This window comes from Passer montanus, unplaced genomic scaffold (genome assembly GCF_014805655.1).
Source record: "Passer montanus isolate IOZ18808 unplaced genomic scaffold, ASM1480565v1 scaffold5, whole genome shotgun sequence".
Lineage (NCBI taxonomy): Eukaryota > Metazoa > Chordata > Aves > Passeriformes > Passeridae > Passer > Passer montanus.
Genome location: NW_024369929.1, coordinates 8,981,744 through 8,996,839, shown reverse-complemented (window position 1 = coordinate 8,996,839; position 15,096 = coordinate 8,981,744). Strand labels below are relative to the sequence as shown.

General features: G+C 38.1%; 1 protein-coding gene across 6 annotated transcripts in view; it reads right to left on the bottom strand.

The window, feature by feature from the left end:
* The window catches only part of ADAMTSL3 (ADAMTS like 3), a 172,573-nt gene that overhangs the window by 94,588 nt on the left and 62,889 nt on the right, over positions 1-15,096 (bottom strand). For all 6 annotated transcript variants that reach the window (XM_039722889.1, XM_039722891.1, XM_039722893.1 and 3 more), the window contains exon 4: positions 716-843. In XM_039722889.1, coding sequence (XP_039578823.1) covers positions 716-843 — 128 coding nt within the window. The remainder of the gene's footprint in view (positions 1-715; positions 844-15,096) is intronic.

The following is a 15,096-nucleotide window of genomic DNA, read 5'->3' as shown; positions in this document are numbered from 1 at the left end:
TCTCTTCAAGTCACACTAACACTTATACATGAAAATATACAGCTACCAGGATCACTGCATGGGAGGAACTGGCAGGGAAGACTCAGAGCATCAATTTGGTTGGAAAAGATCTCTGAGATCATCGAGCCCAACCTGTGACCCAGTGCCACTGTGTCACTTTAGACCATGCACAGAGTGCCAGGTTCAGTCCCTCCTTAAACACTTCCAGGGACAGTGACTGCACTGCCTTCCTGGAGGGCCCATTCCAGTGTCTAATCACCTTTCTGAGAAGAAATTCCTCCTAACATCTAACCTGAATCTCCCTTGGTGCAGTTGTAGACTACAGCCTCCTGTCCTTCCTTCCCTAACAGAAAGCAGCATTTGATACATCCATATGAGCAGCACATTATGCCAAGTCTTGTGCAAGTGCAGGCTAATTTGTACACAGGTGACTCACCCTTTGATCTGTATTACAGAGAAAAGGACTCCCCTCTCTATTTGACCATACCAAATAAATAATTCCTGCCATTCCACAATCATATTTCATAACACGTTAAAGTTCAGAGTTAAAGCCTAACTTATTTGTCTATTACAAACACGTATTTAAAGCAGTATTTTATAACACTTGATCTATCTTACACACCACTTAGTCTCAGAAACAGAAGCAACCAGCAGAGCATTGGAAATGTGCCAGAGCTGCAGAAGAGGAGTCCCCACACACCAGCACGTGGCTTACCTGCCATTTAAGCATCTCCTCAGAGAGTAGGAGGCTCCCCCTCCACAGGTCCGTGAGCAATCACTCCAGGCCCCCCAGGCATCCCAGGAATCATCCTTATCTTCATCTGAGCGGGTTGTTCTGGAGCTCTAAAGGAAAAGAAAAGAAGATGGAAAGGAGGAAAAAAAATGTTTGGAGTATGTTTTTCTGCTTGGCATTAATAGTACCAATTACGTTACTTTGCTGCTTATTCACCATATTTCAAATTTACTATTTTAATGCATAACAATTATATGGGGGAAAAGAAGAACCTTTGAAGATCCAGTATAGATGATGTGTTGCCTCCTGCCAAAGCAGTGCTGTGCCCAAACATGCTGCTGTTCCCAACTCCTCTCTGCCCAACTTACTGTGTAGGAACTAAACAGTCTCAAGCACACAGACAAGGCAGCGTGCTCAAACACGATGGGCCTGTTACAATGGAACTATCATTTTTAGAATCCTATATTACACCCAGCTTAAGATTAAAAAACCAATTTCTCACACCACTTCGGTGATAGATTGCACATAAAAATACCACTAACATAAAGTAATGGCTTTTGACATCATATGAAAGTCAGATTGTGCATAAGAGTGAGGCAGTGAGTAATTTTTCTCAGGTGGCAGAGAATATTGACCAATATTTACTCTGCCCAAAAAGAATCAGCACTGAGAGAACATGACAATTTAATTATTGCCAGCCAATTTTTTTTATTCTTATTGACATCAGTGCTCAGTTGTCAAAAAAAACCTAATTGTTTATTAGAGGATAAGCATCTCTATTCGAACACTGAATTGCAGAAGTTGGTCTAAAAACATCAGTGGCTTTTTAACTTTCTTCTTCTTATAAATTTACAAATTTTACAATTGCTTGCTGTAAAGCTTTAAAAGGACTCTTAGGCCAAAAACGATAACCAAAAACGATAGAGCCCAGCTCTGCCAAGATCCCTGAGGAATTTTCACACTGATGCTGGGTTTACTTTATATGAGAAGCCAAGTCTGAAATGTCTGACACTGAAAATGGAACCAACTGCCTTCACTCTTGACAAAAAAAGCTCAGCACTTCCCAACAAGTCACTCGGCACATGAAAATAAATCAAGATGAACAAGAGGGTCACTTCTTTCAAATATATGGGTGCAAAATTAGTTTGTCCCCTGCAAGTCCAAAGCAAATGATTGGATTTTAGCATGTTGAGGAATGACTAAACTTGTGATATTAAAAAAGCAACACATGCCACTCTTTTTTAGAATAGCTAGTTTCTTTTGACAAAGCAGTGACAATGCCTAAAATAATCCTAACTTCATCATTGTATTAAAACCAGCCACATGATATTAACAGACAGAATGTCATCCAAAGCTCTAAACAAAGTCCAGTTGTTCACTTCCCAAACTGCTTTGATAAAAGCCATTGTTCTGAACTGTATCTAATTAAAAAGCTGTAAATACTATGGCGATCAAAGCAGAACTTTATGCCAACAAAGCCTTCTTTAGAATCATTGACTAATTCAGTGCCCACAGTGTTGATTTAAGCTCCAGCTAGTTCAAGCTATTTGTCCCATGGGAAAGAGTTAAAAGCAGCTTGCACTGACTTAGTAATTTACTACCAAAATAATATTGATTTACTAGCTGTCTGGTTTCATAAACTCTACACATTACATTTGTCTTCACCATGGTACTAAATTGAAGTAAAATAAAGAAAAGATCACCAACATCATGATTTACACCAACAAAGCCTTGGAAACTCATTTAGGAATTAAATAGAGAGCTAATTGCAATTGGACACAGAAGGATATTATTGTACGTCAGGACTGCATTCCCAGCTTGCTTGACTTCAGTTTTTCATGTCTTTATTGTCTTCAGTCATAATTCTAACACGGTTCAGCAATGAAAAATTGAACCAAATTAGATTTGTTTTTCCTTTAGTGCCTTAATTGTGCAACACATATATTTTGCATATTCATTGTGGAAGTATTTATGTACCAGCACAAATGTAAATGTGTGCATGGACATGCACATGTGCACCCATGATGTTACATGATGAAGCCACAAGTGCTGCAGTGAATCCAGATAAAATAACTTAAACCAGCTATAAACACAACCAAGGTTGTTTGCTGCTCTTTACGTAGAGCTGGATGGGAAAACACGTCACTGGGAGAGTTGTACCACATGTGAACACAGGGTTAGATGCAAACATTGCAGTCACAGCAACAGCTAAGAACCTAAAGAAAGTTTCTGCAGAAATCCAGTGTATATGACAAAGGTAGACTCAAAATATTTCGTCCCAATCTAACTCATTTTGAAAGCAAAAAAGTCACACTAAACGTGGACCTGGACAATCAGGGGGTAAGAGAAAATAAACTCCTGAGTTTTGAAGCACTTGGTGACATAGACAGAGCCTCAAAGACTGAGATGAGAATTTGCCAACATTTCCTTGAGGTCTGAGGACCAGTGATGTGCAATCTGAGCTCTGGGCTCTGTTTTTGCTTCTGTCACATATGGGCACATATTCTACCACCATGTTCTGCAAATGTTCTCAGTCCATATTCTCCTTGTAACCTGCTACCCAAAGTAACCCAGAGGAAGGGCACTGAGGTAAAATAAATGAAATCCAGATGTTAACAGGGCTGATCATTGCTCCAAAATAAGGGGATTTTTACTGTCACTTGTAGCACCCAGTAAATAACAACAGTTACATTGACACACATTACAAAAATCAAACACAGTGGTTTCAGATGAAGAAAAAAAGATTATTTGGCCAAACTTTTGTTTGGCTGTTATGAAGGATGACATAATTGTCTTGAATTTGGTCATGCAGACTTCAAAGGAGAAGTGGTGCCAGAGAACGAAGGTCAGTTTATGCACTTTTATTATTATTCAGACAACTATTACATAAGGCTTGGATATGTAAATGTTTAGCATTCAGTGTAACAAAGGTTCAGCTTCTCAACATAAATACCCTGATACCTTAAATGTTTGTTTTTACAGAGTTCTCCAAAGCACGAGGTTGTTTTGCTCTTCACTAATCTGCATGTGCAGCACTGCTCTTTGCTTCTCCTCATACCTGCAACAGCTCCAAAGAGAGGTAGCACAAGGAATTATGGCACTGAAGGGAACACATCCTGCCTGTGATGCATTTCCCAGATCCTTGTTTCCAGACACTGCACTTGGTGGAAGAGGTATCAGATTGCACTGATGACTGTATCCATGAGCAGGAAAGAGCAAGTATTTACCTGCAATAATCACTGGATGTGCTATTTAACCTCAGAACTGTATCCTTCACTTTTAACTCTGGCTGTTACGTCTAGAGCTTTGACTCAAGCTATACTAGAAATCTCTTTCGCTGCTAAGGTCACATACAAAAGTGATTTACACCTCTGTTTTGTATTCTAAGTGAGGTTCAGAATGCAGATTACATATCTAGGAAAAACTATTTCACTTGTGGCAGTGACTAAATAGAACAGTCAAAACATATTTCCAGACAAATAAGAATTATTAATAAAAGATCATACATTACCTGGGTTTAGCTTTAAAACTCCTCTTGCTTCCTTAAAACAGGTTTCAAGACATTTCCTGGTCTAATTCTACTATTGCTGAGTGCATTATATATTACCTAATTGTGCACTGTATATGTCATTGAGTTTAATAAATATTTTACTTCTATGTACCAAAGTAAATTATGTATTACTCTGTATGTTAATAAGAACCTATCTGGAATTTTTAAATCCTGGAGAAAAAACAATGCATCATTATTTTAGATTGATAAAAACACCTGGGAGTAAATGCAGTTATTTTAAGCAGATGTTTAGAATTATTTCCTTTTTAAATTGTTAACTATGTTAACATTTAAATTGTTACATTACCTATTCCTTGCACTTGCAAACTCACAGTGAAATGGAACTGTGCCCCGTAATAACAGGAGCATTTCAGAAACACAAGCTGGTAAAGCTCAGTAACAAGGTGAATCACCAGCAAGGAATCAGCCAAAAGGCCAATGATGGACTTGTTGAGCTACATGAAAAAACACATCTGGGGGCTCAGATGGACTTTAGACCTCTCAGTGTTGAATTCTGCAACATATTTGCATTCTACAGAAGTTTTGAATAAATTCAAATTTTGGAGAATAAAGCATGCACAAGTGTCACACACAGGAAATATTTACAGCATAATTCATTTTCATACTAAACTGAAGGCGAATCTCAGCGTGTTTTTCAGTGTTATACTGCATCCAGATTTTTTCCGTTGTCAGAGTGTTGCAAAATTTCACATTGACAGCACAGGCCTGCTCTGCAGGAGTTGTCAGGACAGAGTTGGAGGTTTTGGCAGGTGGAGCAGGGATACTTGAGGCTTTTGGCATCCAGGAAGGGATGAAATGTTGCTTGGCTGTTTGGCACCTATGAGCTAGTTGAGGCTTTTGGCACTGAAAAGAGTCTGTATCCCCTCCTTCCTTCTTTGTGAGCAGTAACAGAGGGAACATGGAATTTGTGGGCATGGAGAAGAAGCTGTGGATCCCTCCCTAACCAGCTCAAGCAGAAAGCAACTGCACTGCAATATCTGACACCTACAGCACCTACAAGTTCCTGCTAAAAGGAATCAGTATTGAAGTACTGAAAGCATAATTAAGTTGCTATTTTTCAATTTCTGACTTAATTACATTGTTCAGATGGTTTACAAAAACTCCACACAAATTCCATTTTACTGTATTTTATTGACAGACTTGGTGACCTACACCAGAGTCCCAGGGTACCTTTTCATTCATTGCTGACGAGAGAAGCACTTGCCTCTGGCCTCTCTGAACAACAGAAAACTGGTTTATTTTCTTGGATGACATTCCATAAATAATTATTTTGACAGAAAAACCTCTAGAAAAGACAGAAACCCCTGATAAGCACATCCTGCAGATACTGGTGGTGCATTACATCATTGGCAATGCTGCTGAAAATCTAGACTTAGTTGCCCAGGTTTACATTCATGCTTGCCCAACCAGAGCCATATAAGCCCTGTATCTGCTTATCTGCAGAGGTAAATATTGCCCCACATTCACCAGCATTAGAACACAGAGAAGAGACTCTCCTGAGATCAAGGAGGAAGGCTATTCACTACCCTGGGTGATAGTCAGGGAGGCAGACCAAGTCTCTAATCAGCTTTCAGGTCCAGCCATCCAGGAAAGCTGCCCAGGATGAAAAATATGAAAAACTTGTCCCTGAGTTTCCAGTATTTATTTGTCTTCCAAGATTAAACAGTTCACGTGACTAGGTAGAGGGAAATATATTAATCTGAACTTCCAATACATATCCATTCCTCTGAATCTGCCCCATCTGAAAGGGAAACCACACTGAGAAATGTCTAGCATCACTCCAATTCCCTCTAAGTGGTCTGGAGAATTAGAACTTGAAGATTTGCATGATGAGGAAACAGCTCCAAAGTCACAGACCCTGGAGAACACACAGAGGCTCTGAAAGGAAACATAACCAATAAACCAATATAAATTGTAGCACACTCTGCCCACTTTCTCAGTAGCCAGCCTGAGGCAAACACTTGGCAGAGCTTGGAAGAGAGATAAAGGCAGAATTTTAAAATGGGCAAAAAAACCAGAATGGAATGCTTTATAATGTTTGTTAGAAACATGATATTCTTTTCAAAAAAAATCATTGATTATATTAACATTCCCCCTGAAGAATTTAGAAGTTATATCATCAAATGTAAGAAAAAAAATTATAAATTATCATCAATTAGAAAACATTCTCCAAAATATGGTATTTAAATACTCAATCCTTGCATATAGTTGTGCAAGGAAAACTTGGCACAGACATAATGAGAGTTTTTAAGGTTATGCATTATGTTCATTTTTATGGATGAAAATCTGACCTCAGGAAGAAGGATGAAGTGCTTTGTGAGAGTAGCACAGCTGAGAATTTTATCTCAGTGCCCAAAGGCAGATTTTCATGCACCTTGTAGAGCTCTTCCACCTCCTGTTCTGCAACTCCAAACATTGGCCTTTCAAATGTGGGTATGCACAGTAGGCACAAAGTGTGAGGGGGAAGACAATCTTCAAGACATTTGGATATGTTCATTATCTCGGAGCCTACTTATAAATTTGCATTAACACCAGTCCATATATTTCCTGGAGTTCATAAAACAGTAATAATGCATGAAAGCTTTACTGAATGCATATTCAGAATTTGCACCTGGATACAGTGGGTTTTTCCACCTTCACACAGCACACCACATGTTCCCCATCCAGCACAAACAGTGTGACAGGTCAGCCAGAGTCCAACATGCAGAATGCCTCAGGTGCATAATAGAAAAAGAGATTCCAATTTCTGGGAAGTATATCTGGCATTATTTTTTTTGAATTAACTTATTAAATGTATTTGCAAACATCCAAATGAAGGTTCTTTTTAAATGCTTTACCATGCAATTTTTAAAATGGGTCTCACTTCAGCACATGCACTGGAAAAAGAGTAACACAGATGAAAATGTGGGCATTGTGTCTGTGAAAGGAGAGGACCATCAGCTTTCAAAAATCACACTGGGGCACATTGATGCCACTGTCAAATATGCAATATCTTTCCTGTTGAGGTTTATTTTTTAGAGGTTTTTTTCCCATATTCTGATGCCATATGAAATTGCAATCCTACTTCTGTGATTACATATTTCCAATGATGTTAAATAGTGCTTTCCATTTAAAAATACAGTACAAACAAAAAGAAATCCTGTGCATTTTTCCTGAGGTTCAGGCAGCTGTCACAGACCCATCTCCTTTTGATAAAATTCCTGTGCTGGTTTAGGACTCCTCACGTCCTTCTTGATGTGTTCATTTGATGGAGTATTTGAGGAAGTCATTCCAGGCTAAGGAGAGCTATGGCAGGAATGCTGTCAATGACTGAACCTCCAGATTAAAATCAGTCAGGCAGCAAACTTACAGTTCACTGTAGGAGAAGAGTGACAGGGGAGAGCATGGGGGGGACACTTGATTCTCAGCCCACAGGTGAGCTGTAAGAGCCACAATCACCATCAAAATCTCTCCTGCTGGTTTGTGGTGGTCCTTGTGGCCTTTGCCCAGATCCCACAGCAAAGTGAAGTATGGGAAAGGCTGTTCTGCTCCCATGAATGCTCCCACAACCCGAGGGTACTCCCACCCTACAACAGATTGACATAATGGCACCACTTGCTCACACAACCCTATTAATTTTTGTATTGTGCTGAACCTGTTGAAGGGCTGATTTTCCAAGACTCTTGTGTACAAAATTTGCAGGCAGGTTATGGAAAAGTAAATCAAGAGGGAGTGTGGGCATTTGAAATTACACATTGTGCATGCTATTTCCCTAACAGTTTATAACATCATAAACAAGCTTTATTCTATCACAGTGACACACGAGGTATTTGACTTAAAGCAATACCCTAAAAAACCATCACTTAAAAACACACAAGTCATTGACACTTATGTACAGTACCTTCATAAACATGCTTTTGGAAGAAAAGTTATGATTTCACGATTTGGTTACAGCTTTTTGTTGTTGTTGTTGTTTTTTAAGAAAATGTTTAGAAAATTTGCAATGAAAAAATGCACTGAAACCAATCCTTTTTCTCAGAAAAAAATAACCACACCTCTAACTTTTAAAAGAGCCCCAATACCTACATTTTAAAAATTTGTTTAAAATAATTTTCCTAACTTGAGACACTGTCTGCCAAGTTCCTGCTAGAAGCAAAATTTTATGGCTAACTGCCAAGCCTATGCATAAAAGGAGTTTATAGGGGAAATACTGACAGAAGAATAAACTGTAGCAAGAGCAACCAGTATAGGAAAGTCTTTCTTGTGCATTTTGTCTATCCATAATCTGCAATTTCATAACCCTGGATACTGGGTTATTGCACTCCTGCCTGCCTCAATTTCATACCAGGATTATCCATAGGGCCAGGCCAATAATTTGATTATAGGTATTTATAACCTATCACTGAGACAAGGCATCCAACCTCCTCATTTGTGAACAAGTGATTCCACTCATGTCTCCTGCCTCATCCTGCTATTTAATACTACATGTAGCACTTTTAATGGCAATATTTCTATAAACATAATGCAAAACAGATCACAGACCATGAGCAGATACAGCAGGCAACAGAACAAATGTCAAAAGGAAATATATTAAATCCATATTTTTAGATGACAGCTATGATACAAATCCTAATTTCTATTTCTATAAATGGAAACAAATTCAAACCTTATTCATTTAAAAGGAATTATTTTATGTCAATATATTTTTTACCCCTAATTTTTAAGGTAGATATCACTTTTTGAATAGCCATTTTAAATTAATATACTGAAGGAGATTTACTAAGCCTATAACTGAAAAGCAGTCTGACTGAAATTCTGCTCAAAGTAACTCTAAAACTTGTCAGCCTGATCATGTTGCCTCTTTACTGTGGCATAAATCAAATTTAGCCAGATGAATTTTCTTCTCAGAGAAAGCAGTTCTTGCCCCTTTAACTATGAGCTGATCTTTGGGTGATGTTAAGCAATAGCATAACTGATCCAAAATTAAAATTTCAGTGTTTCTTTTTTTATTCATCTTAACTTCAAGAAAAATTTAATTTTTAAGTTTTCTTAGCTCCACTGGCTCCAGCTGATTTCCTGCCCTTGAAGAACAGTTTCCTTCATTGTTTGGAAGGGGTTGCTTTACGCAGTGCAGCCTGTCTTGAAGATGTTGGGAACCCTGGTGGGCATCTGCACCAGCCAAACAGGTCCTCAAGCTGCTTCTGCTCCACCAGAGGTGTAACTTCTGTTTAATCTCTGTTTATTCACATTCAAAAGCTTGTACCAATTCTGACATCTCAGGCTTCCTCCAGCTATGTTGCCTCACAAGCAACAAAACAGATTTGTCAGGAAGGGTTTGTGGAGTTTTTAGATAATTTAAAAAAAAATCAAAAAACCAACCAACCAAAAAAGCCCAAACATTAAAATCTCCTGCCTATATCTCATCTTGCAGAACACCTCAATATTCAGAAGTTCTGAGGGCAGCTTTTGGATATAACTTATGTACAGGTTAAAAAAAGACTGTTGCTGAGGAAAAAAAAAAGTCCATGTGCAGAGAACAGTTTCCCAGAAATGTATTTTATTTGGGATTAAAAATGTAATATTCTCTTGTCATTCCTTTCCACTTTAAGTCAAATAAAATATAATCCACTGAAACTCATTTGATATCTGGTGAATAGTTTTCCTTTTATTGATTGTCTAGCTTCCAGCTTTGGGAGAAAAAAACCTGTCTAGGGAACAGTTACAATGGCAGCACAGGTCTAGATCCAATTCCCAAAGAAGCAAAAGAAAAAGAAAAAGCCACTGACTTCAAATAAAGGAAGATGAGGGCTTAATTACACATGTGGGGTAAAGACATATATTTCCCCATTTGGAAAAATGTTAGCACAACTTGCTTTCTCTTCTGTGTCCAAGTTCCTGGCTTTTAATTCTCCAAAGACAGAATTATCCAATGAATAGCATCCATGGGAGAAAAAGACAATTTCATCTATCTTGAGTTGACTCTGATTTCGTTCCAGATCTCTACTACTGTGTGTGTTTCACCACAGCATCTTTAGCACTCGGCACAGGGGCCTGGATATGGAATATTAGCATGACTCTTTCCATATCTGTTCAGTGCCAGTGTTTCCTATTATCAGTCCAATATTTTATGGTTATTGTATTAGCTTCCCAGCAGTACCTTCTCAAGTTCTGTAGCCTGAAACCTCCATTAACAGATGCTAAATACAATAGTTGTTTTTCACTTTTAGATCTTGTGAAAGCCTATAAAAATGAGTGGTCAGTTTGTCCAATTTTCTGAAGAATTTTTCCAAGATTTGAATGGGCAACATATAAAACCACTAAAAATACTCTTGGCAGCTCATTCATTTGGATTATGTTCCTTCTGCCAAGCCAACTAATGAATAGCTTATTCCAAGATAGGACTTCCGCATGAATTTTTTGTAGTAAAGGTAAGAATATCTATTTATAAAATTCCCTGGTTGCTTGTATTTGAAGGGTTTGGAGAAGGGAAGAGTTTGGGGGGATTTTGTGGGTTCTGGATTTTATTATTAGCATTTGGACTTAAGGAAAATTTGTGTAAATAAATTAACCAATAAATTCCCTTTTTGTTTTTAATTCTGCTATATACTCTGGTAAATGAAAGATAACCAAATTATTGCTGTCAGGCACTTAGAGAATAAAGCTTGATATAAAAGCCATTGAATCCGATGGAAAGTATCTCACTCACTTGGTTGGGTTTTGTATAGGACCTACAAGAACCCCTGAATTCCATTTCAGATACAGCCAAACTACAGATGGGGATGTGATTTCTTACACATATGGGCAGATAAAGATCAAAGAAATGGGGAAATTTTCCTACATACTTTTCTCAACTTCATTTCTTTCACCAGTCTCCCCTAGCTATAAAGTATTTGTTTAGACTCTAGAATTATGCCTGTTCAAATACCATTTAAAAAGATCCACTTAAGAATACATTTCTACACACACATAGATTTTAAATGGTGTTTTTTCCAACATCTTTAGCATAGCAAAGTTCCTTTTTTTGGCATGAAAGAGAGAGATATCTTTTATGTCTTTTCCCATATTCCATATACAAATTGATTTTGAAAGCCTGAAACAACTTCCTGCTTGGTTGCACACATTTTTTCCACTGAAATATATAAAGCTGAATTAATTAAGTGAAGCTTTCCAGAGAGCTAGGAGATCAATGAGCTGTGCAGTCCACAACACACAGTTAACAGATTTTATGCGAGTTTATCCACTGTCAAATTTCAAACACTTTTAAATGTTCCACATTTTATGGCATTACTTATTTCTCTTCTTAAAATAGATTCTCAAAAGAGGCCTTTTTTTCCTCAAGAAAAGGTCTTGTTCACCATTTATGAGTCAACTCAAAGACCACAACATAATTAGTTTATCATATTTATCTCACTGAGCACAAAGGCAGATAAGCACCTGTATTTTTCCTCACTGATGCACTACATCTATAAATTCCATAGTTTTTCCATGCAGATCATTCAACTCTATTAAAAATTATATGAGTAGCAGCTTATGGGTTGAAAAATGAAGAACAAGCTTCTCAGCCTTTGTAGAGATGACAACTAGCTAATGGTAGAAGTATAAATATGGCTTGTGATCTCATTCTCCTTTCTCCTTTGTACCTTCAAAGCCACAGCAGCAGCTAGATAAGAATAACAAACAGTAAGGGAAGCTAGCTGCAACAATAGGGAAATGCTGGATTTGGAAGGCTTTGCAATCCTGGTCAACAAATAGATTTAAAAACAAGCTGGACAAATATCCACCAGGAGCAGTTCACTTGGATTTGATCCTGCCTGGAAGCCAAGTATAGACCAGAGCTGTTCTCCCTTTGATCTGTACCAGATACTGGCGTGGGGGACAAGGGCCAAGGTACAGCTACTCTGAAGAAGCAATCAGGATTCAGAACACCAAAGTAACAAAAGGCCTCTGCTGTTTTAATCCATAGGCCTTGCAAAGTCTCATATCTGGCTCAGAAACAAGGTCCATCACTCAGCTGTCTGTTCTTTCCAAGATGTGTGTCCTGGTTTAGGCCTGCCAGAGGGAGGCCTCTTCCAAAACACGTTATCTCACAATATATTTCCCACTTTAAGCAGCATCCTTCGAATCATCTAACTACTGTTTTGCTCTACTCTTTTATTACAAATCAACTTTGTGTTTCTTATTTAATATAAAAGCAGCCTGGATGAATCAAGTCTTCTGTCTTCTGGAGGCTGGCTATACATACCTATTCCCAGATGGTCTGTCTGGAAACAGATATATTGCACACCCAAAAGCTACTTCTCTTTTGGGGCTTTTAAGCTTGCTGATGAACAGTTCCTGCCCAATTTAGATCATTAACTGAAATCCCAAATCCTCATCTGCACTATAAATACCACCTATTGTACCAATATATTTTCTCATTCTCTTGGCGACCATGGATTAACAGCTTTCTTTAGAAACTACTCATGAAACACTAGGAAACATCATAAACACAGACAACAGCTGCTATACGCACATTCATCTTCACTTTGCTTCACCTCAGCTCTCAGCATTTGCACATGGCCATGTGGAAGATATTGGGCTGTATTGTGTGTGATTCTGGGGAGTTGCAAAAGCCCCCACTCATCTACGTTCTGTGCCTCCCCTGCCCTTCTGACACCTCTTTTTACAGCAGGTCACTGACCTTTCTGCAGGCTGCCTTACAGAGGATCTGACCTTAAGTTAGGCTTTGCATTTGTGGTGTACACAACCATGAACCTACAGCACTACTGAGCCAAAGACGTTTTCCTCAGGCTCAGCACTGCTTTTCTGTACGTTCTGGGGCACGAGGTAAATCCAGATTAAACCCACTGCTTTTATTTTACCTCACTCACATAGTTTATTGCTTTTGACAACTGGGTCTCCTGCCTTTTAGGCATCCATACTGCTAGAGGGACATCTATACATTGTTTGTCTGGGTCTTACAGTTACACAATCAGAATTCATATTAGATGCCAACAGAGGGTTTTAAAACATAACTATGAAAACATGAGAAGGATTTTAAATCTCCTTTGTGTAATTTGGCTGAAGTTATCATGTTGCAAGGGGATCTATTCATAGGCAATCCTATGGGGGTTTTTTTTGCCTAGTTCTCACTAGGGAATGTTTTGGAAGAAAAGTATAAAAAGACATTGTTTCCTTATTATATAATACTCCTGACTTATGCCAAGAATATTCTCATCATAACCATGTTCATAATCTCAAAGACTGAGCTATTGCATTACTTGTGTCTATACAAATAATAGGCTTCTAAAAATATGATTCCTTGACAGTTTTTGAAAGGTGACTTACATATGATTAAAAAGCTGTGTGCTCGTGTTTGCATTTCTGATTTGTAAATCCTATCCAGTAATTAAAAGCAGATCTCAAGTGTGTCTGCACACATACAAAGTGAATACAAATCTAAGTCAGAGATGCATTGAGGGAAAAGACAAAAATCCAATTTTGCTGGCATGTAGCTGTTTAGACTCTACCAACAATTTTCCCAAGTAAGATAAGGTTTCTCAGTTAACAGTAAAACTGATCATGTTTTTAAAGGAAATATCTTCTAAAATTATAACTTTAAAATGCTCATAAAGGGACTGACAAATCAAAGAGCACTGAAATGTACCATCACACCAATTTTGATACAGTGCATGAACATAACACCTGAAGCAGCTAATAAATTGTCTGTTGGAAAAGAGGGGTAAAGCACTGATTTGCTGCTTGAGAAGAAAGATGGGCTGATCATATAGTCCGACCTCTTATAACACCAGCAACAGAATTTACTCTTCCTGCTTTACTAAGCAACTCAACTCAAATATGTCCTTTCTTTTCAATTTTTTAAACAGAGAGAAAGAAGCACATCCTGAGCTGGACTTAAGGGATACTTTTCAATTGCATAGCTAACAATTTTTATTATATCCCCAAATGCTAATTCAGAACCCAAGCGATTCCTTAGTTCTTAAACTCATAAAATCAAATCTCCCAGTACAGACAATTTGCATGTGTATCTTATATGACACATTTTTTGCATTTGTGAACTCATTCAAATCTTCTCCTTCCAAACACGTTTACAATAAGGAAGTGTTTTACTTAACTGACACAGATGTCAGGAAAATATCTCAGTCTGTCAGTACAAACCCTTTATACAAGGAGAGAGCTGAAAATTTACCCAGACAAAAGAGAAGCACTAAGGAAAAAAAAAGGCAGAAAAAAAAGGCTACTTTCCTAGTTTTACCATACTTAATTCAAATGTTGTCCTTGTCACTATGCAGAATAGGAGGCTCCTGTAGTTTGATGGAGCCTGGCAAAGGACAGATTCCTTAAAAAGACTCGTGATTAAGGAAAATTGGATAGGATGTGGAGACAGTTAATAATACTTCTGGAGGAATGTGTGGCAGCTTTAGAGGACAATATTGTGCACATTATTTTGCCCCTTTGTAGGAATAATCTTTAACTGGAAGAAAACCTGCACAGTTTGAAGGCCGATAACCTCACTGCCAGTCATGGTTAGGTACCCAAGGGGAAAACAGAGTTTACAAAACATTTATGCTCTACCTATTCTCCTGTTTTAGCAAGACCTTGGAGTAGGAGCACTTTGTAACAGAACAAACCTCTTCCTCCATCATGCTCCTGGCTGAGTTTGTCAAAGAGCTAAAAGATAGTAAAAGTTAGAATGCTTCTCCAAAACTGTTTTTCCATCCCTTGCATGGGATGGAAAGACATGCAAAAAAAAAACCTGTGCATGAAGAGAGTGTTTCAGATTTCACTCTTGCTGCAATAACTGCTCCCTTAT